The sequence below is a fragment of the Phascolarctos cinereus genome, unplaced genomic scaffold (genome assembly GCF_003287225.1).
Source record: "Phascolarctos cinereus isolate Bilbo 61053 unplaced genomic scaffold, phaCin_HiC Scaffold_3;HRSCAF=262, whole genome shotgun sequence".
Taxonomy (NCBI): Eukaryota; Metazoa; Chordata; class Mammalia; order Diprotodontia; family Phascolarctidae; genus Phascolarctos; species Phascolarctos cinereus.
In genome coordinates, this window is record NW_027555736.1 from 8,365,612 (window position 1) to 8,386,331 (window position 20,720).

General features: G+C 44.6%; 2 protein-coding genes across 4 annotated transcripts in view; one reads left to right on the plus strand and one right to left on the minus strand.

Moving 5' to 3' along the window:
* The window catches only part of DOCK1 (dedicator of cytokinesis 1), a 577,278-nt gene that overhangs the window by 326,415 nt on the left and 230,143 nt on the right, over nt 1-20,720 (minus strand). The gene's annotated exons all lie outside the window — the stretch shown is intronic.
* Nucleotides 1-20,720, plus strand: part of INSYN2A (inhibitory synaptic factor 2A) — a 56,953-nt gene that overhangs the window by 14,300 nt on the left and 21,933 nt on the right. Inside the window, exon 2 of the mRNA XM_020973595.2 lies at nt 15,661-15,732. Coding sequence (XP_020829254.1) covers nt 15,661-15,732 — 72 coding nt within the window. The remainder of the gene's footprint in view (nt 1-15,660; nt 15,733-20,720) is intronic.

Consider the following 20,720-nt stretch of genomic DNA (forward strand, 5'->3'; position numbering starts at 1 on the left):
AAAGGGAACAAAGAAGGTTTGGGGTATAACAGACAAGCTAAAGAGGAAAGTAAATAAGCTCCGAAGGTAGAAAAGAGGAAGAAGTTGGAGGAGCAGAGCTTCAGGTCTCCATACCATTCCTTAGAAGACACAAGGTCAAGCAGATTCACTCATCACTTTTTAAATTCTCCTGAGAGTTTGGAGAGCCAGCATCCCTCCCTTCTGCTATGGCAGAGGAGCGTCATATCTCTCCCTGCTCATGGTGTTCACGTTTTGTTCTTCTTGCCATTTCAAGAGTCCCTTATTTCCCCACCAGGTGCCAGCAGTACAGCTGTCACGTCTTTTTTCCTTAATGGACTATTTTCACACTTCAAGCTCATCCTTTTCAGTTTCAGTTGTAAAGTAGCAGCTATCCCCCCCCTTTTTATACATGAGATTATCTAAGACAATGGTCTGAAACCCAAATTCCAATAATTCATCACCAGAATTTTGCAACAGAAATATTTCCTGAAACATTTCTTTTCTGGAAGTTACTTTCCCCCCTCCTTTTTATACCTCCTCTGCAGGGTCTCTACTATGACTGAATTTATAGAACTCCTGCTCCCTCCCTCCTCACCTCAGCTTCCTAAGACTCCTTGACTTCTTACCCAAGACCTTTCCCAATCCACCCAGAAGTTAGTAACTTGTCCTTCACGAAATTACTTTATTTTATACATACCTTGCATTTGCTTATGGAATGTTAATCCCACGAGAGTAAGGATAATTTATTTTGGTCTTCGTGGCCCCTGTACATCTGAGGGGTGGAAGGGGAGGTAGAGGACCAGGTCTGTGACTTATATATGGAATTCCTAGCAAAGGAGACTCCCTCTAACAAGGCAGCACCATCCTCCCCACTACCCTTAACCCATACCCTTGGAAATGTCTTTTAAGACATCTTCTTGTGCAGAACACTAAGAAAGGCTTCCAATTCCAACAGAGCCTTTGGATTCAAGAGGAGGAAAGCATTCACTCCTCCAAACTACCAGACCATCCAGATGTCTTTTTTTTTCTCTTGGCAGAGAAAAGGAGCAATTCAGAATATGAGAGACAATACCTGGAATTCATGTTTGAGAATTCCTATTCTTTTAAGTTGTAAGAAGTTGGGTTTTCAGCTCAAGTTTAAAAACAAAAATCCCAGCCAGTCTATGCATGCTTTCAAACCTGCAGGAACACGTTTATGCCATGTTGGAAATTGCAGCTGTACTGGAGAAAAGTTTCTATTGCCAGTGCTGAAGATGAAGAAGGTATTCAACATTTTTCAAGGACAAGCACTTCCCTGCTGCTCTCTAGCCATGCAGTTTCTTCTATTTTGAGGGTGAGGGGGCTACAGCAGCGAATCAATCAATCCATCAATAAACATTTATTAAGTACCCACTATGGGCCAGGCACTGTGCCAAGCTCTAGGAATACAGAAAGAGGCAAAAGCCAGGCTCCACCCTCGAGGAGCTCACAAAATCATGAGGAGCTTTTGATCTTATGAGCCTGGGGCTTGGCAAACCTTACTGGAAAGGACAAGATAATTCTGGATCTTCAGCCTTTGGGGAAAACATCCCTGAAGCGCCCCTAGAAGCATCAGGTTCATTTCCAATGGGGAAGACCAACTGGCATGGAAATGGAGGCCAATGGAGATCGCCACATGGCAGCAGAAGGGGACTCAGAGAGAACCGGTCCGTCAGGCTGCCACGTTCAGGAGAAGCAGCAGTGAACTGGGCCCAGAGGGTGTTCAAACCTGCCAGCTCTGTCTTAATAAGCTGCACCAAGCCTCAGGCAAAGCATAAAGTTTTAGTTTGTCTTCCTGAGGAAAACAGGCATTGACCTACATTCATTCATGACCCTTTCCTGGACTCGTGTGGACTTTATAATTGGAATTTAGTTGGTAGTGCCAAACATCTAACCATTAAGAATTCATTTAGGCTTCTGTGTGGCCTGAGCATCTATCTGGGACACAGAGGGGGTCTCAGAACGACATTAGAGAGAGTGGATCTAAGCACGCCACTTTACAAATAAAGAAACTGAGGTCGAGAGAAGGAATGAGATTTTCCCTGAGTCACACAGGGAGCAAAAAGCAGAAAAAAACGGGGCAGCTAGGTGGCACAGTGGATAGAGCACTAGCCTTGAAGTCAAGAGGACCTGAGTTCAAATCCAGCCTCAGACCAAACACTAGATATTTACTAGCTGTGTGACCCTGGGCAAGTCACTTAACCACAATTGCCTTAAAAAAAAAAGCAGAAAAGAAAAGGATTCAAACCCAGGTCCCTTACTGGAACAAGCTCTAACATGTTTATTTTTTATTGCTTATATTTTTCATTTTTTTCCCCCCAAGGCCTATCAAAGTATATTGAACTCAGGCATGTAGAAAATATTTGTCATGACTTAATAAATGAATGAATGAATGAATGAATGAATGAATGAATGAATGAATGAATGAATTAACAGAAGCTGAGATTTTAGTGAGCAATTTTCAATGATAGTCTCTAAGGAAATAAAAAAATCTGATGAACTTCAGAAGCCAAAGTTTTAAAAGGGTAGCCCTTGAAATGAAGTTCCCCTAAGAAGCTTTGCCTTTCCCATATAAATGATCTTAATGAAACAGACCTAATGTGTCCAAGTATCAGAGGCAGATGGAATGGAGGTTATTGACTATCAGATAATCTCAGAGGCTTCTAAATTGAGTCCCCAAAATTATCTCTGTTTTCCAAAGTCCAGAAGAAGGCCACCTAGAAGACAAAAATATGAGGAGGAAGAATCCTCTGGCATTTATTGATAAACAAATGTGAGTCAAGATTGGAAAGGATAATGCAAGAAAGAACCCTGACTTCCATGAAAAAACAACCCATATTGGGAATCCAGTTACTTGAGTCTCTCTAAAAAATACATCAAAGAAAATTATAAATAAAAGATTAAAAGTTTCAATAGCTATTTATCATCCACGATGGTAAGAAGACAAAAGATTATAGGTACCAAACAGAAAAAGCCCTGTACATCAGAGGTGCGTCAGTGGCAGGCTATAATCTAATTGAGTCGATTTACATATACAATTGTGTTTGCCCTGGTAACGCCAGCCTACCAGATTTCCATCGGTGTTAATTTTTAATAAAGCCCAGATGAAGATTTGCTTCTCTTCCAAGCAAACAAACGATTCCATTCTGTGCCGTGCGAAAGACAGGACAATTACTTTCAAGGAAAGAGAGAGATACCGTGTTCATGATGGACATCATTTTACAAACTGAATCCCTTTTGAAAGTTAGGAAATTGTTAAGGTAGGATGAAACCCAGAGGCCAGGATCTCCAGAACTTCACCAATATGGTAGCAGACAAACATAGGCCAAAAATTGAACATATCCATCTTTTTCTTCTACCATCTTATTTTCCTTTGGGAAAGGAGGAAGACACAAAAGAAACTGAGGCAGGTGGGAAGAGGTGATGAGAGGAAACAGAGAGGGAAACATGGGGGGAAGGGGGACGTAAAAAGGTGGAAGCAAGCCGCAGTTTGTGCACCTGCTTTGCAATTGGTGTGAAGGCCGATCACCACTTAATCTGTTAAACTTGCAGCATGGGTAGTTCGTTCCTTTCATAAACTGTTCTTTTCACATCTGCTTTTTACTCTTAGTAATGAAAACACAAACAATAAAAACCTCCCTACTAGCCAGGGGCTGCCCAAAATTACATTTCTAACCCCCTCAGAGGGGCTTTTAGAAGCATCAAAGTTCATTTGTCCACACTGTCTTAGAGAGTAGTGAAAAAGGATCATGTTGCTGGAGCATCTTCATGATGAGTGAGTGAGGGGTAAGGGCAGGCTCCATTCATGGAGAGGCTAACTGTAATATAACTATTGTGTTACAGAACATGGTCCAGGTGAAATCAAAGACAGAGGAGAGAGCCTTCAGCCTATCTTAGGGCAGGGCTCCAGTCCTGAAGTCAAGAGGGAAGTGAGGGTGAATTGGACTTCCTGTATGTGACTACAGCATCTCTCTGGAACTCAGTTTCCTCATTTGTAAAGTAAAGGTGATGATTGCTGCACTCCCTGACTCATAGTATAGGTAAAGCTCTTTATTAAGGTCCACTATTAGAATGACAAAACAGTCTCAAATGCTGAAGCTCCATCTATCATACGGCATGGACAGGAAACTTAATTTTCATGTCTGTTCCCAATCAACCCACTCTAGCCAAAACCAAATACAAGCGAGGTTAGAAGCCCCAGCAGTGTGACCCAACGGTCCTTGATAAAATGGTAGAAAATGCAATAATGGACATGAAGCACTTTGTGGGTCTTTCGGAAATGTGGCATAAGAGTGGTCAGCCATGATCTATGCCAGCACAGTGTAATGGAAATAAGTCAGGCGCAGGCTCTAGAGTCTTGGCTGTGGTTCCCAGATGAGAAGCTTACTGGCTGTGTGGCCGTGGGGAAGTCACTTAGATTCTTATAAACCTAATTTCCTATAAAATGTTGATGGTGACAATTACAATACCAATCTCACAGACTTGTTGGGAGAATGGTCATTTGAAAGACTCCAGGTGCTGTGGAAATACAAGTCATTATTCATTTATGAGTTCATTCTGTGGGATGGGGAATGGACTTTCCTATAGAAACACTGTTATAAGCAATCCTTATGGTCTGAGGGGAAGGCTGAAAAGGCTATTTAATACATAACACAGATTGGCAATCACATCTCTAGGACCACCCTGGGACCTATGGGTGAGGTGCAGGGTAGAAGGGTTCAGGGGCATTCCCCAGAAGAAGTTAGAAAGTGGCTGAGGTCATCAATAGCACCAATGCCCTTTGTACAGCCCTCACCTACCACCTCCCAATGGCCCTGGCCAGAAAAGCAGTGGCTTAAGGTGCCTGGATTCCCTGGCTTGACCTTCATTCATGGAGTGCCACCCCAGAATCTCCAGCTAGGCTTTTAATGCAGCTACCTCAAGTCCAGTTTGGACCCAAATCCAAGAAATACAAATGAGTGAGTGTCCCTGGGACACTGGAAAGGGTATATTAACTTTGGAGTCAAGGGACTCAGATTTGAATGCTTGTTCTACAACTTCATACCTTCATGACCTTGAGTAAAAGTCAATTTACCTCTCTGGGTCTCAGTTTACTCAGCAGTAAAATGATATGGAGTTGGACTAAATGGACACTGAGATCCCTCTACATATAGGAGGTTTATGAACCCTCCCTGCAGAAATGTGCAATTTTTAAGCCCCTAATGTCTGAACCAGGAGTCATTAAACATTCCCCATTTTCTCATGCAGACAAACACATGTCTAAGTCAATGGCAACTCAAGGGCAGCCTTGATCCAACTTCAGAAATTTGTTCAGATTCTCTGACTCAGTGAGGATGTGTGAGATGGGAGAACAGGAAGTCCAATGATCTCAAGGAAATGAGACGCAGTGTCCAGAAGTCCAACATTCCCAAACATGTGACCAGGCTGCAGATGGCCAGTAGATGGAGACAAGAAGGAGAGGCTGGGGACAGGGACCTGTTTGAGCTCCAAGCTCCTCAGCTTGGTATTTGTAAGGCTCCAAATAGCCGGTCTCCCCTGATTTCACATGACTTCCTCACACCCCCTATGTTCTGGCCAAATGGATGGAGTGGCTGTCTGCCTTCATCACATTCCATGTCTCACCTCCACGCATCTGCATAGGCTGTATCCCAAAGCCTAGCATGAGCTCCATCCTTCCCTCCATCTGTCAGCATCCATATATTCCCTCCATAGTCAAAGTCTCACCTCCAAATACACAGCCTACTCTCACACCTTGGATATCAATACTCCCCTCATCCCATAATCAGCCTGCACAGAAAGGTCAAGAATGGCCCCTGCCCAGAAAGAGGAGACACACTGAATTATTCATTCAACAAGAATTTAAGTCCCTTCTATGTGCCAGACACTGTGTTACACAGGCCAGGGATACAAATGCCAACACAGAAAGTCTCTGCATGCAAGAGGCTTACATTCTAATGGGAAGAAACAATATGTCCACATACTTGTTTTTTAAAGAGAAAATACGTACATAGTAATACAAAGTCTTATTGAGGAGGGCGCTCCTGAGCAGGAAGATCAGAGATGTAGCAACCTGAGCTTGAATGAAGGAGGGAAGGATGACAAGACCTAGAGGTGAGGAGGAGGAGGAGGAAGAGAACAGGAAAGGGGAAAGGGTGCACAGGGTGCATGGAAGCAGGAGATTAAATGTTGCCTAAGATGGACAGCAGAGTGAGAGAGTGTGTGTGTGTGTGTGTGTGTGTGTGTGTGTGTGTGTGTGTGTGTGTATGGGGCCATGACATAAAATCAATCCAAAGAGTCTGAGTGAAACCAGATTATGAAGAGGGAGACATGCCCAGCAGAGGTTTTTTTCTTCTTCTTTAATTATTCAAGAAGCAGTAGGGAGCCACTGAGGTTCCTGAAGAACCATGAGATCTCCAGCTGCACCCACAAATAGGTACTTAATTATTTTATTCAACTCAATATTTACTACCTAATAGACAGGTGTTTAAGAGGCGGCTGGCTATACTAGAATGAATGAATGAATGAATGAATGAATGAATGAGAGCTTTTATTAGGCACCAGGCCCTATGCTAAATGCTGATAATGAAAAGCCCCTTCTCTCAAGGAACTTGGTTTCGGTGGGGGGAGGTAACATGAAAACATCTGTGAACACATCAGCTCTCAGAAGGATTAGGTGGAGAAAAACAACAGAGAGAAGGCACTGGACTTAAGAGAATCTAGGGAAGTTTCCCACAGAAGGTGAGGTTTTAGAGGTGACAAGGAGGCGATGAGGGGGGAGAGCATGCCAGGCCTGGGTGACAGTCAGGGAAAATGCTCGGAGTCTGGAGATGGAAGGTCTTGTGTGAGGAAGAGGAAGGAGGCAGGATCTCAGCAGCAGTATGGGGAGAAGTAGGGAGAGGGAAGGTGAAGGAAGCCTGGAGAGGTGGAAGAGGGGCAGGTTGTGGAGGGCTTTGGGGAAAAAACAAAAACAACAAAAGAACATTTCTCTCTCTGATCCTTAAGTTGATAGGGAGTCACTGGAGTTTACCAAACTGGGGGGAGGCAAGACTATGTTCAGACTGTGCTTTAGGAAGATGAATTTGACAGCTGAGCAGAGAAGAGACTGGAGTGGCCAGAGACCAGAGGCAGGAAGACTCACCAGGAGGGGAAGACCCGTTATTGCTTTGATAGCCCAGGAGTGAGATGATGGCAGGGCCAGAGGAAACAAGGGGCCTCTCCAAGAGATGACATAATCAACGGAACTCAGCCGCAGGCTGGAATGAGGAGGGGTGGTGAGAGAGAGGTGAGCATGACACCACGACACCAGGGCTGTGAGTCTGTATGACTGGGAGGATGGGAGTCTTAACAAAGCCACAAATGGTGGCTAACAGTGGAAGCCGAGGGGATGCCCATCAATTGGGGAATGGCTGAATAAGGTATGGTATGTGACTGTGATGCAATACTGTCCTGCAGTAAGAAATGACGAGTGGGATGTCTCAGAAAGACCTGGGAAGAATTATATGATTTGATGCAAAGTGAAGTGAGCAGAACCAGAGGAACACTGCACTCGGTAACAGCAACATGTATAACGTTCAAGTGTGGAAAAGTTGGCTATTCTGACCAAGACAACTGATCCTCGACAAGTTTAAAGGACCCAACAAGAAAATGCTATATGCCTCTGATGACGGAACTGGTGAATTCTGAGGGCAGAGTGAAGCAGGCTTTTGAAACGTTCTTTTTTTTTTTCTCAGTCTATATTTTCTTTTGCAACATGGCCAATACGAAAACATGCTTTGTATGACTTTACATGTATAATCACTATCCCATTGCTTACTTTTTCAAGGGGTGTCAGAGAAGTGGGAGGGAGAGAATTTAAAACGTAAAGTTTTAAAAAATGAATGTCAAAATTTTTTACATGAATTTGGGGAATTTTTAACAAAATAAAATGTAATATACATATATACACACACACATATAGGAAAGTTCTTAAAGGGGAAAATCATGGGGGGGAATAAGGGAAGGATTTATTCATACTTGAGGGTGATATAAAAACACAAATTATCAATAGGAATAAGAATTTGTTTTTAAATAAGAAAAAACAAGGTTTCCTTTTGCAAAGTGCCCTGGGCAACAGCAGTGTGCTAACAATAAGGGTTTTTCTTCCCCATCTTCAGAAACTCTCCCCTTATAAACCTTCCTCCCTGGTTCAGAAGGATTGTGACTGGCACGCTGGGCTTGGAACTAGGAAGACCTCGGTGCTGGTGCCTAAGTGCCTGATTAAATGCTTACCGGATTACAACGTGGGCCTCCCTTTCTCTTTAGTCTTTCCCTTACGGGATCAGACTGGATGACTTCGACAGACTTTTCCAGCTCCAAATCCAGGATCCTATGAGTCACCTGTCATCTGAAGTTCTGCACATGGGGAAACTGAGGCAGGTATCATTGCTGGTTGACACGTATCGACCTTCTCATTGGCCCAATACAAAAACATGTATCGGTGCGGTCACAGAGTCTGCACTGCTCTACCATCTACAGAAGGGCCTGATTTTGGAAAGGTCACTGACTAAAGGCCTTTTAAACTGAATTATGAGACCCATCGCTCGTGATTCAAGAGAAAAAACCAGAACCATAACTAAAACAAGGATGGCCTTGAGGATCTGAGCCAGGAGTGAGAAGAAGGAAGAGAAGCATGAATCAGATCGGGCAGGCTGCTCTGAGGCTGGCAGCACATGGCACCCTGGCATCTGGAGGCATTGCAGCTAAAACCCCTGCCGCCATCTTCCTAAAAGCTGCCTGCTTTGTGGAACACTCAGTGTTCTTTGTCTTGAGATAGTTAACCAGATCTTTTCAATTCTCTTCCCTCATTCATGGAATCCATATTCTCATTTCTTTGATTGTATATATACATATATACATAGACAAATAGATGTGTGTATGTATGTATGTATGTATTTAAATGTATGCATACGGATATAGATGTAGATATAGGTAGAAACAGAAACAGAAATAGAGACAGAGTCAGAGCTAGAGCCGGAGTTAGGCTTTGACCTGAAAACGACCTCCTTGGGGTACAGAAGACTAACATGAGCTTTCCAGGTACTTTATCTGCACAATCTGAAGCTGTTTTCCAGACCTGCGGAGTAGTTACCATCCTCATCGACATCGACTTCACGCGCCGACCTGCCATCAAGCACTCCAACATTGACTTTTCCCCTGCATTTTGTTCTCTGGGCCAGTTTGCTAAGAACGAGGCAGCGCCTCTGAGAGGCTTTGATTTTCATTGTAAAATTGGTTTTCATCCTGGGATTACACAGCTGGAGTGTAAATAGGAGATATCTTAAAACAGAAAGAATGGTGAGTCGGGTAAAAAGCCTTGGGGTCTAGACCGGACCTTGAGATCACCCTGCAGGGAAAGCGTGGGAAGGTGCGAGACCTCTCTGGGTTCCAGTTTACTCATCTATAAAATCAGGAGAGTAGGAAATGATCTAGCTCGAAGCCCCTTTGATTTCTATGATTTCGTGATGGGAGGCCTCCTTTGCTGAGCAGTGCATCAAAGTGCAGCCGACCCTTTGAAACAGAGAAGAGCAATTAGAAGACAGGCCCCAGCTTCAGCAGGTCTTCTCAACAACAACGAGGCAGACGTGGCCGTAACTAGATTCTCCTTGTTAGGAGCGCAGTGACTCATCTGACCCAAGCTTTGGGATCTGCCTGAGCTTCCAGGGCAGTGCCTGATTACAAATCCAGGCTTTAAAGGGATTTCAGTAACAGCTGGCACTCCTCTGGCACATTGAGGCTTACTCGGTGATTGAAACATATTATCTTATTAGATTCTCACAACAAGCCTGTGAGACTGAAACGTCATGGCCACCTTCAGCAGCAGCTGGGTGGTTACTTGTCGAGGACATTGCAGAAGGTTCAGGGATAAGATTCACTAGATGTCGGAAGGTCCTTTCTGGCTCTGACATTCAGGAATTCTCTAACATAAGGGCCGCTAGGTGGCAGGGTGGAGAGAGCGCCAGGCCTAGAATCAGAAAGACCTACGTTCAAATCCACCCTCAGATACTTACTAACTGTGTGACCCTGGGCAAGTCACTTCACCCCATTTGCCTCAGTTTCCTCATCTGTAAAATAAGCTGGAGAAGGAACCAGAAAACTAGTAAGCCAGTATCTTTGCCAAGAAAACCTCAAATGGGGTCACAAAGAGTCAGATGTGACTGAAACGACTGAACACCAACAATGAAAAGCCTCTAACACTCCCCAAAGCAAACCTCATCCTCCCATTTACTTGTGTGGATCCTGCCAGGCGGGATTCCCTTCTCAGAGCCTAGGAGTGGTTACGACCCAATCTCAAATATCCTTCCTAATCTATTAATTCATTCCATTGGGATTTTCCATACTTGACTTAAGAAAAAAAAAAACAGGGCGGGGGGTGGAATCAGAGTGAAAACTGGACTCCTAAATATGATGGAGGAGAATATGGTGGACCACAACGGGGGAAGGAGGCAGGGAGGGAAAGCAATTCTGGGGAAATAAAGTTCATGCACTTAGTGCTAATGGTGATGCTGCATCAATGAACGAGCATTTATTAAGCACCTACTCTATGCCTATATCAATGAATGAGCATTTATTAAGCACCTATTCTGTGCCTGGCACTGTGCTGGCAAGCCCTGACCTACAAGAGGCTTACATTTGAACATAGAAACAAGGGTGACAGCTAACACTGGTATAAGCTTTAAGACCAGAAAGCATGTTAGACATCATCTGCATGGTTGTTGTTCTGACCATAAAATAAGCCAATGTATGTAAAGTGTTTTGCAAACTTTAATGTGCCATAGAAATGTCGGCTATGATTATCAGGTTGGCGGGGTTGGTAAGGCCTGTGTATGAACGGGGAGACCAAGGCACAAAACAGTTTAATGACTTGCCTGTGTTCACACAGCTCTTAGTGTCATATCCAGGGTTCAAAGCCAGGCCTTTCCTAACTCCAACTCAGTGCTCTGTCCGGTGAATCACTCTGTCAAACCCTAGTTCCTCTGCAGTCTTAAGTGGTTTCCAGAAGATTAGCCAACACTAAGATCACAAAATGTTGGACACCACGCACGATCTCAACAACTGAAATGTCAGCGAAATCCCACCAGGGCATGAGCTAAACAACCTCCCGTACCCCCCCGTGGCAACCACAAGATAAGAAAGTCAGGGCCCAAAGGAGGCATCTTGTGGGGAAAACATGGAGCTGGAAGACTTTCATAATTTAGGATTTTCATTTTCTTTTTATCCTCTGTTGGAACAAAGAGATGAAGTTAGACTGTGATCTTGGGAGGGGATAAGTGAAGACACCAAGAAGGACCAGTTTTATTTGATGCGATTAATGATACTTCCAAGTTGCCCACTGCTTTTTTTTGCCCTGGGGTAAGCGCAAGGCAAGAGAGAGGCTGGAGATGTCAGATCCCCTGGGAAGATGAGTGTTAAAATTCTAGAAACAGGTGTCCCATTTTGGATAGAAAAATCTACCATTTCTGAAAGATATTCTCTTTCCCCAGGGCATCTGCAGTAATGCTCTAAGCCATATGCTAGCAAGGCTTTTAGAAAAGTAGCAGGGCCAAACTGCTAAAATACCATCCTCTGGCAGACTCCCAGCCTTAGAAACAAAGTCTCTGATGCAGGAAATGCCTTTAGAAAAGACCTGAAGCTCACACCCTTCCTCATCTTACGGATGGTCCTCGCTCCCCAAACTATCGTCATGGGGGCCTCTGACTATGGCCTGCTAGGACCGACAAGAAGCTGTGGAGTCAGACAACAATCAACACTACAAGCATTTTTATACCCATTCTCCAGATGAGGTTGGTGAAGTGACTTTGCTGGGGCCACAAGCGGCCAGCGGGGATTCAAGCAGCTCTTCATGACTGCGAGTACTACATTCTCCCCACTGACACCCTCCTTTGCTGGGACATATGGGGAAGGTGCTGGAGAGAAGTGTCTTGTTTTCCTTACGGTTGTCAGCATGTCCTAAGCGGCTGCTCCTACTATGCTTAGCAAAGGTTATCACCAGAAGGTCCACCTCCAGCTGCTGCCTGGCTGATCCACCAAGGCTTCATAGCAGAACTGGGGTCTTCTGGCAGAGCCTTCAGAATCTGGGCGTCCCGTCCCACTCAGGCACGGACGCTAAGGCAGAGTTTACAGGTATTGGGAGGAATTTGGGGGAAAGCTCAAGCAAGTCACTGCTTTTACTCTGCCACCTTGGCTCCACCTATACTAAGGCGGAGTTTAGAGGAGGGTCAGGGTCAAGGATAGGGTTGAATGTCCATAGTCTCCAAATGGTTGGACCACTTGCCTGTCTTTTCTGCCTTCAGCAGCTTGGAAGAGCTTGCTCTAAATGCTATCATTTTTGACTTACTTGGAAGTAGTAAAGAATAGAAACAAGGAAAATTCTTTACACAAGGATTTAACTTTCCTGATCATCAATTTCACCTCAACTTAAACAGAAAAGCAGAGCAGTACAGTGGTTAGAGCCCTGGGCATTCCCTCAGGAAGGCCTGAAGTCAAAACATCATCTATCATTTTGTTTTATCCTCTATTGGACACTTTCTCATATACCTTTCTGTGCTATTTCTTGTTATACTCCAAAACATTTGTGTTCATTAATGACTCAAGTTCAAAATTTAAAAAAAAATTTTTTAAAAGACCCTAGATTAAATCTTGCCCCTAACACTGAAGAGTTGTGTGACCCTGGACAAGTCATATCACTTGTCTGACATTAACAACCACATCACTAAAATGGGATAAAAAAACAAAACAAAACAAAACCCACCACCCTTGAGCATCTCCAGGACAGGGTTGCTGTCAGTATCCTAGGAGAAAATACCTACATGGTGGTTTGCAAGCTTTAAAATACTCTATAAATGCTGTCATTAATACGTTTCAATCACACAGCCACTGAGCTGGAGAGCTTTTATAGGTGGGGCAGATGGAGCAGGAAGCAGAGCCCTCAGACAGGAAGCAAAGCAGACTCTGAATCTGGAAAGCCTTGAGGACAGAGGGAGAAAGTCATCCCACAGTGCCGGTGTCTACTTCGAGGCAGGTGTTGGGCTCAGCCCCGGGGAAGCACACTGGGACAGACCTTACAAGAGGATGTCAACTCTTCAAGGACAAGGACTTCAGGGGTTTGTCTCTGCTTTGCCAATCTGCTAGCACAGTGCCTCATGCTTGGCAGGCACTTAACAAGTGATTAGGAATGACTGGTATGAAACAACATGGAAAACGGCAGAGGCAATGGAGGCTGGAGACTTCACCGACATCTTTCCCATGCAGGAAGTGGTGTTTGTCTCTCCAAGCCAACCCCAACTGTACACTCACTTAGGATGGATCTTATTACAGGACCGTTTTTCTGAAATGCTTTGCTTGAGGCCTCTAAGTTATCACCCCCTCTGAGCCGGCGTGTTGTCAAGAAGACACTCAGAAAACTCTCCTCAAAGACTTGGGAGGAAGCAGCAACATTATCACCAGGCTATTTATTGACCGAATCAGTTGTTAACTGGGGGATGGATGGAGAGGTGTCACCCACCAGAATGGGCTACGCCGTAATTGTTCTGTCCTGTATCACTGACAATACACACTAAACAAAGAGCCTTCCCTGCTCCAGGCCCTCCGTGGCAGACTAATGGATAGTAAATGACACTCAAGCCAAGCCTGACTTCAATTAAGAGTGAGACAGGACGTGCCTAAGAAGCCCCCTTCTTCCTTCTGTGTGGTCCCAGGGCTGCAGAGCGTCATCAGGAGACTCGGGAAGTTATTCTTTTTAGAAAAATTTCAAAGCTTTCATGGGATCACAGGGCCATGAAAGCTAACTCTCTTCACCTTAGAGAGGAGGAAGCGGGCTCAGAGAGGTCAGAGGGCCAGAAAGACAGTCGGCGCCCCCTTGTCCAAGCCTCTCATTTCACAGATGAGGAAGCTGAGACTTGCAGGCTTGCTCAAGGTCACACCAATGGAGCTGGGAGATGAGCCCAGGTCCACTGGCCAAGCTGGCCGCCTCCTCTTTGTCTAAGGCTATGAGAACACGCTCCCTTAGGAAAACAAATGTGCCACTGTGCCTCAGCAAATTCACCTTCGCCCTGACAACTGACAGCCAAGCAAAAGGCTCTCTGCATCCAGAGTCAGGGAGGCCTGGGTTTGAAGGGCACTGCATGGCTCTGGCATCTGGGGCACAAACTTTACCTCTCCAAGCCTCAGGCTGCTCCTCTGTACTGTGGGCATCATTAGACCACCCGCCTCCCTGGGCTGTGGAGTTAGAGGATCTTCCAGGGCTGGACAAAGGGAGCTGGGCTATTACCATAGGCCACCCGGTCACAATCACTGCAGTCATACTAAGACAAGACACAATTCCTGCCTGGATTCACTACTCAGAAAAGCAGTGCCTGGTGAGGCCATGTTGAGACAGAATGCATTCGTGGCATCCCAGGGCGTGGAACCCAAAGGTCAAGGCCCAGGTGACAGATCCCCGAGGAGATGCTCTGACATTAAGAAGAAAGGCCTTTCATCAAATATTTGGGCAATGGAAGACAGCAGCAGAGAAACAAAAGTGCTTTTCTATTTGAATCAGATGATCCGTAGAACAGACACTTACCCAGTGAAAGGCAGTCGAAGGTAGATGCTGACCAAACCCTTACCGCCACCCAGGCACATGAACCCCTCAACACTAACTACTTCTAACTTTGTTTCTGAATCAATCCTCTTCCCTTAGGGGAACCAAGCTGAGCACTTGTACTTGTCTCTGGGCACAAAGGAAAAAAAATGCAGAAAAAAATGCATCGGCATTTTACAAAAAACGCAGATTAAAGGCAGACCTAGGTGGACAGGGTAACACTCTCAGTCATCTTGACATCCCTTTCTCAAGAGGAACCTAACAAATTTTCAGGGCAACCCAGATGTCTTCCAGAAACTGTGAGCCAAAAAGCCCTTCTTTTATATTCATATAAATTGATTGCCCAATACATATAAAAAATAACTGTCTTTGCAAAGCCCTCATGGGCATAGTACTGCTGAATAAAATCATCTGAAAAAGACACTGCAGAAAGAGAGGAGGCCTGAGCTCCCAGCTCTCAGCAGCAAGATCTAGGTCCCCCCGCAGCACTTCTGGATTCTGAGGACTCGGCTCCGAGCCCTTGCCCCCTGCCTGGGCAGCGTTAAGTCCCTTTTCTTTCCTGGTCCTCGCTTCCTCCTTGCTACAATGAAGGGGCTGGTTCTAGGGCTGTCAATGCCTACTCTATGGTCCCCAAATGCTCAGCTCTACATTAGTCAAGAAGTCAAGAGGCAAGTCCAAAAGGTGGCATCACTACTTCCAAGAGTTATTATTTTTTTAACATCAAACTTAGAACATGACAAATATAAACTGCAGGGACTCATATCAGAGCCCCCTCGCTGATGATAAGGGAGATGATTTAGTTCAACCAGTGGCTTCTGCTCCCACTCGAAATTTAATTTAAATATTTCCCTGCCGCACACATTACATCTAAGGACAATAAACACATAATCAGTAGTCGAAGGGAAAATCCAGTGTTACTCAGTTTTCATTACCATGAACAGCAATGATGCCTGGTTTGGAGGGGGGAGGGGACAGTAGACCGCGGGCTACATACAACTAACATGAGGCTCTTCTTGTCTTTCCAGGCTTTCCTACAGGACTGGCCAGGACACAGCAAACTGTGCTACGTGCAGGAACAGCGCCTGCATTATCTATAGGTAAGTCCGCGATCGCGTGAGGAAGAAGTGATGTCCACCCTCCAAAGCCCTACCAGCCCCCAGCCACCATCGCTAGTTGGGGGCAGGGGACTCACAGCCTTGGGGGGGCTCACTAGGCTGGGATGGGAGGAGGGCCTGCATGTGCCGGTCTCATTTGGTCCACCTGAGCATCCTCTAGGACATCCGCAGAGGCACTTTACAACACGTCGGGCAGGCTCTGAGAGGACGTGCCCGGGGGCATCTTTAGACCTAAAGGCCTGGTGTCAGCACCACATCCCCCCAAGGTCTCCCCACTGCCTAGCATCCATCAAAGATCTCCTCAATGCTCTGGGGTTCGCTGATTGATCAGGCTCCCTCCAGTCTGCTGAGCAAAGGGGGAGACCAGAAACTGGTTCAGCTACCTGTTGACGTCCCTGACCTTGATTCTCTTTGGCATCTAGTACAAGAGTTCATGAGGTGGCTAAGTCTGAAGCAGCACATTCAGGGCTGGGAATCCAGAGACGAAAGTGAAACCCCAGTGCCCTGGAGGACCTCAGATACACACACACGCATATTCATACACATTACATCAAGTTGTATCATATTGTAATATGTATACACACACGTGTATATGTATGTACATACATACATGTGTGCACACATACATGCACACATGTGTGTGTATAAGAGGAAATCGTTTGGAGCAATTTGTGCCAAGGGAGTAACCTTCACAAAATTAATTGTTGGGAAAAGAATCACCAGCTCAAGGGACCAGGAAGGTTTTGTGTGGCGGGGGCCGGGGAGCAAAGCTGTGAAGAAGGCAGAGGCTCTAGGGGACGGACGAGGAAAGAGACCAGCACAAAGGCCAGGGAGCATCTGGACCGAAGCTCAGAGCTGGGGCGCTGGGCCCTTCACAGCTTGCTTCGCTGGACCAAAGAAGTCAGGAGGCAGGACTGAACCTTTTGAAATCGGCCTCATAAAAACATCAGCCCACGTTGTGAAAAGCGTGGAGTCTGAATTGTGCCCTGAAGGCAAGAGGCAGCTTACTGAGGAAGGATGCACATAGTCAGGCCTGGACCCTGGGAATCTCCTTTGGCAGCTGCAGTGACTGGAGGCTGGATTGGCAGGTGGGGCAGGGGGGTGCAGGGGCTGGAGGACAAGTCCCTCCATATCTCTGGCCTGCTTCCCTAACTGCAAACTACTGAATGAGCCGCTCTCCCAAGTCTGACATTCGATGGACTGTGGTCCAGTCCCTTTCTTGCCTGCATTTCAGAGCTTCTTAGTGAGAACATTCACGGCTGCCCTTGGAGGGGTCTGTGTATGTCAGGGGGAAATGTTAAAGCATGTATTTCCTGTGAGTCAGGTCGACAGTCATTAGGACGCGCCCTGTGTGCACATATCCTGCTGGGCTGGGCGGGCTCCCAGTCCTCCAAATGCGTGGCACGGTGGCTGGGGAGGGATGTTGACTTAGGGGAAAACAAGAGAAAGCAGCTGCAGATGTTTCCAGCATCTCAGCTACCCAGGACATCCAGAGCCAATTATATGAGTCTGTATACAAAGTCAGGAGACCGTGGATAAGAAAGCAATCTTTAGTGGTCAGCGAAGACTTTGAGGGAAGCGAAACCCAAACTGCTCCTTCCAGGACATAGAATCTGCACGGTTATAGGAATGCAAGGAGGCAGAAATGTCTGGTGGAAGGCCTGGGGTGAGACTGGCTTTAATCAGGCCATGTCAACCCAGGGAACAGAGAAAGGGTCTGTGTCTAGCTGATCAAGGACACAGAGTGAATGCCTGGCTTAGGAGACTGGACTTATGCAGCAACTGAGTCACAACACACTGAGATTTGGGAAGGACCTGGTGAAAACAGCAAGCAAGCTCTATCAGGCAGCATCACAATTAAGCAGTTTTAGAAGGAAGGAGTCTATAGCCCAACATAGTAGTCAACGCCTTCCACTCTGAGGAAGGCAAGCAGAGACTCTTAACAAAGCCAAGTCCAGAGGACACGGTGGCAGAAATGAGAGCTCAGCCTTTCACAGCAACCTTTGCTGAAACTGTCAGACTTTTGTGAGACACAGGAAGCAACATGAAAATAAAAATAGTGATAGAGATAGATACACGCATACATACATACATATATACATACATACATACATACATATATACATATAGACAGTTTATATTTATATCTATATCTATCTATAAATAGATCTATATATACATATAGTGATAGATATACTTATATGTGTATCTATCTACATGTATATCTACATATACATAGATATATACAGACATTTTATACGTATATGTATGTCTATCTATAAATAGATCCATATACACATATGGTGATAGATATACTTATATGTGTATCTATCTACATACATATCTACATATACATAGATACATATATACATATAGACAGTTTATACGTATATGTATATCTACAAATAGATCTATATATAGATACACTTATGTGTATCTATCTATACATATATCTATATATACATAGATACATATAGACAGTTTATATGTATATGTATATCTATCTATAAATAGGTCTACATATACATATATAGATAGATATACTTATATGTGTGTCTATCTATACATATATCTGTATATACATAGATGGATAGATACATACATACATATAGGCATTTAATACTTATATCTATATCTATCTATAAATAGACCTATATATACATATATAGAGAGAAATACTTATATGTGTATCTATCTACATCTATATATACATATACAGACAGACAGTTTATATGTATATGTGTATCTATCTATAAATAGATCTATATATACATATAGAGATAGATATACTTACATGTGTATCTATCTACATCTATATCTACATATACATAGATACATACATACATGCATACATATAGAGTTTATACATATATGTATATCTATCTATAAATAGATCTATATATACACATAGTGATAGATATACTTATATGTGTATCTATCTACATATCTATCTACATATACAGACACATACATACATATAGACAGTTTACACATATATGTATATCTATCTATAAATAGATCTATATATACACATAATGATTGATGTACTTATATGTGTATCTATCTACATCTATATCTACATATACATAGACACATACATACACATAGACAGTTTATACGTATATGTATATCTATCTATACATAGATCTATATATACATAGAGAGATAGATACACTCATATGTGTATCTATCTACACATATATCTACATATACATAGATAGATACATACACACACATACACAAAACATATTCTCCATCCACAGAAGTTAATCACAAAGGCGGAAGCACTAGCATGAGGTGGGCTGGAGAGGGAAGAGCCTCCTGTAGAAGATGGAACTGATCTGAGCCCAGAAGGAATCTAGGAGGTCAAGGCAAGGAGGGATGGCATTCCAGGAATGAGGGACAGCTGGTGCAAAAGATGGGGGTGCCACGTATAGGGAACAGCAACAAGAATTACTAACTCATATCATGCACAGAGAGGAGGAAAGAATGGGCCTGGAAAGGCAGAAGGAGCCAGGGTGTGAAGAGCCTTAAGGGCTAAATAGAGGATTCCATATTTTATTCCAGAGATAAAAGGGAGCCACGGTAGTTTACTAGTTGAGGAGGATGGGGGATGGGGGGAGAGAGATGGTCAAACCTATAATTTAGTAAGATTGCAGGAACGTTCCCATTAAAGTCCATCCAGTAAATACTCACTACAGTCTACCTCTAATTAGAAGGGGACCTTTAGATAAATAAATGGTTTATAACACACTAACGAGGTCACTGGGAAATGGCACTGGCCAAGATGACACCCAAACAGAACCATGGGGTAGTGAAGTGGATGCTGGGTTGGGAATCAGCGTTGGATTCCAGGCTTTGCTGCCTAGTACCAGAGCAGCCCTTCGGCAAGTCATCTTACCTTCGGGGCTTTGGTTCCTCCAAGTGGAAGAGTGGAGGAGACCTTCTTCAAGGTCCCAATGGAGCAGGACTGCTTCTTAAGGAGGAGCACACATCATGCAAGTTCCTTGGTGGCTCAATGATCTCAAAAACCAACCATGTAGAGATATCCAAATGCCCTCTCTCTGCCGACCACCACAAACAGTGACCTGGTGGTGAGCAGGACATTGCTCTTTATTGATAATGCTATTGCCCAGCCAGCCAGATCAGAAAGTTTAAAGCAGGGCAAGCTGGGTCAGGTTGGATTCCTCTTGGCTGTAAGCCACTGGAAGACTTCCAGAATCATGACACACACAGTCAGGAGCAGAGGGCTTGCTATAGACCTAGCGGGCATCTCTGTGTCTGAAAATTACTTTTACCCCCAGGGATAATTCCATGACAGGAATGGTCAAGGCAGGAGGCTGCCATGCTGGTTTGCTTGAGCAGGCAACAGTGCCACCATTTAGTAAGAAGATACTGAAACTTTGTCACCCAACGAGTCATAAGACTGATCCTCCTCTGAAACTCTTTCAGGCAGCCAGTGCAAAATTAGAGGTTTCAGGAATTCAGTGTTGATGTTTCACAGTCATATTTGACCTTGAGTTGGGCCAGCTGCAGATGGAGAAGGCAATAGAAATGATAACAGTAATGAGATTAACTGAGCTCCACACTGGCTATATAGCCAGTGCTATACTTGACCCAGCCAAGCATGGGAGACAGCTCAAGAAACTCAGGTTAATTGGGCCAGTGTGGTAACAAGGAATGGGAAATATCACTGGATGTGGGGTCAGGGGATCCAGGCTTGAATCCCAGACCTGCCATGTTCAAGGGCAAGGTACTTAACTTTGCTAGGCCCTGTTTTTATCTTCTGTAAATAAAGGAGTTGGACTGGATTGGACAATTTCTGAGGATGCTTCTAGCACTAAATTTGTGATCCCTAATCCACAGATTTTGGCCTTCTATCAAAGCAGAGGCTATCAATCACCCATCAAAGCTCATCTGAACTTGATAAAAATGAGACAGGTCAAGTGGGTAGGGTCACTTTTCTACCC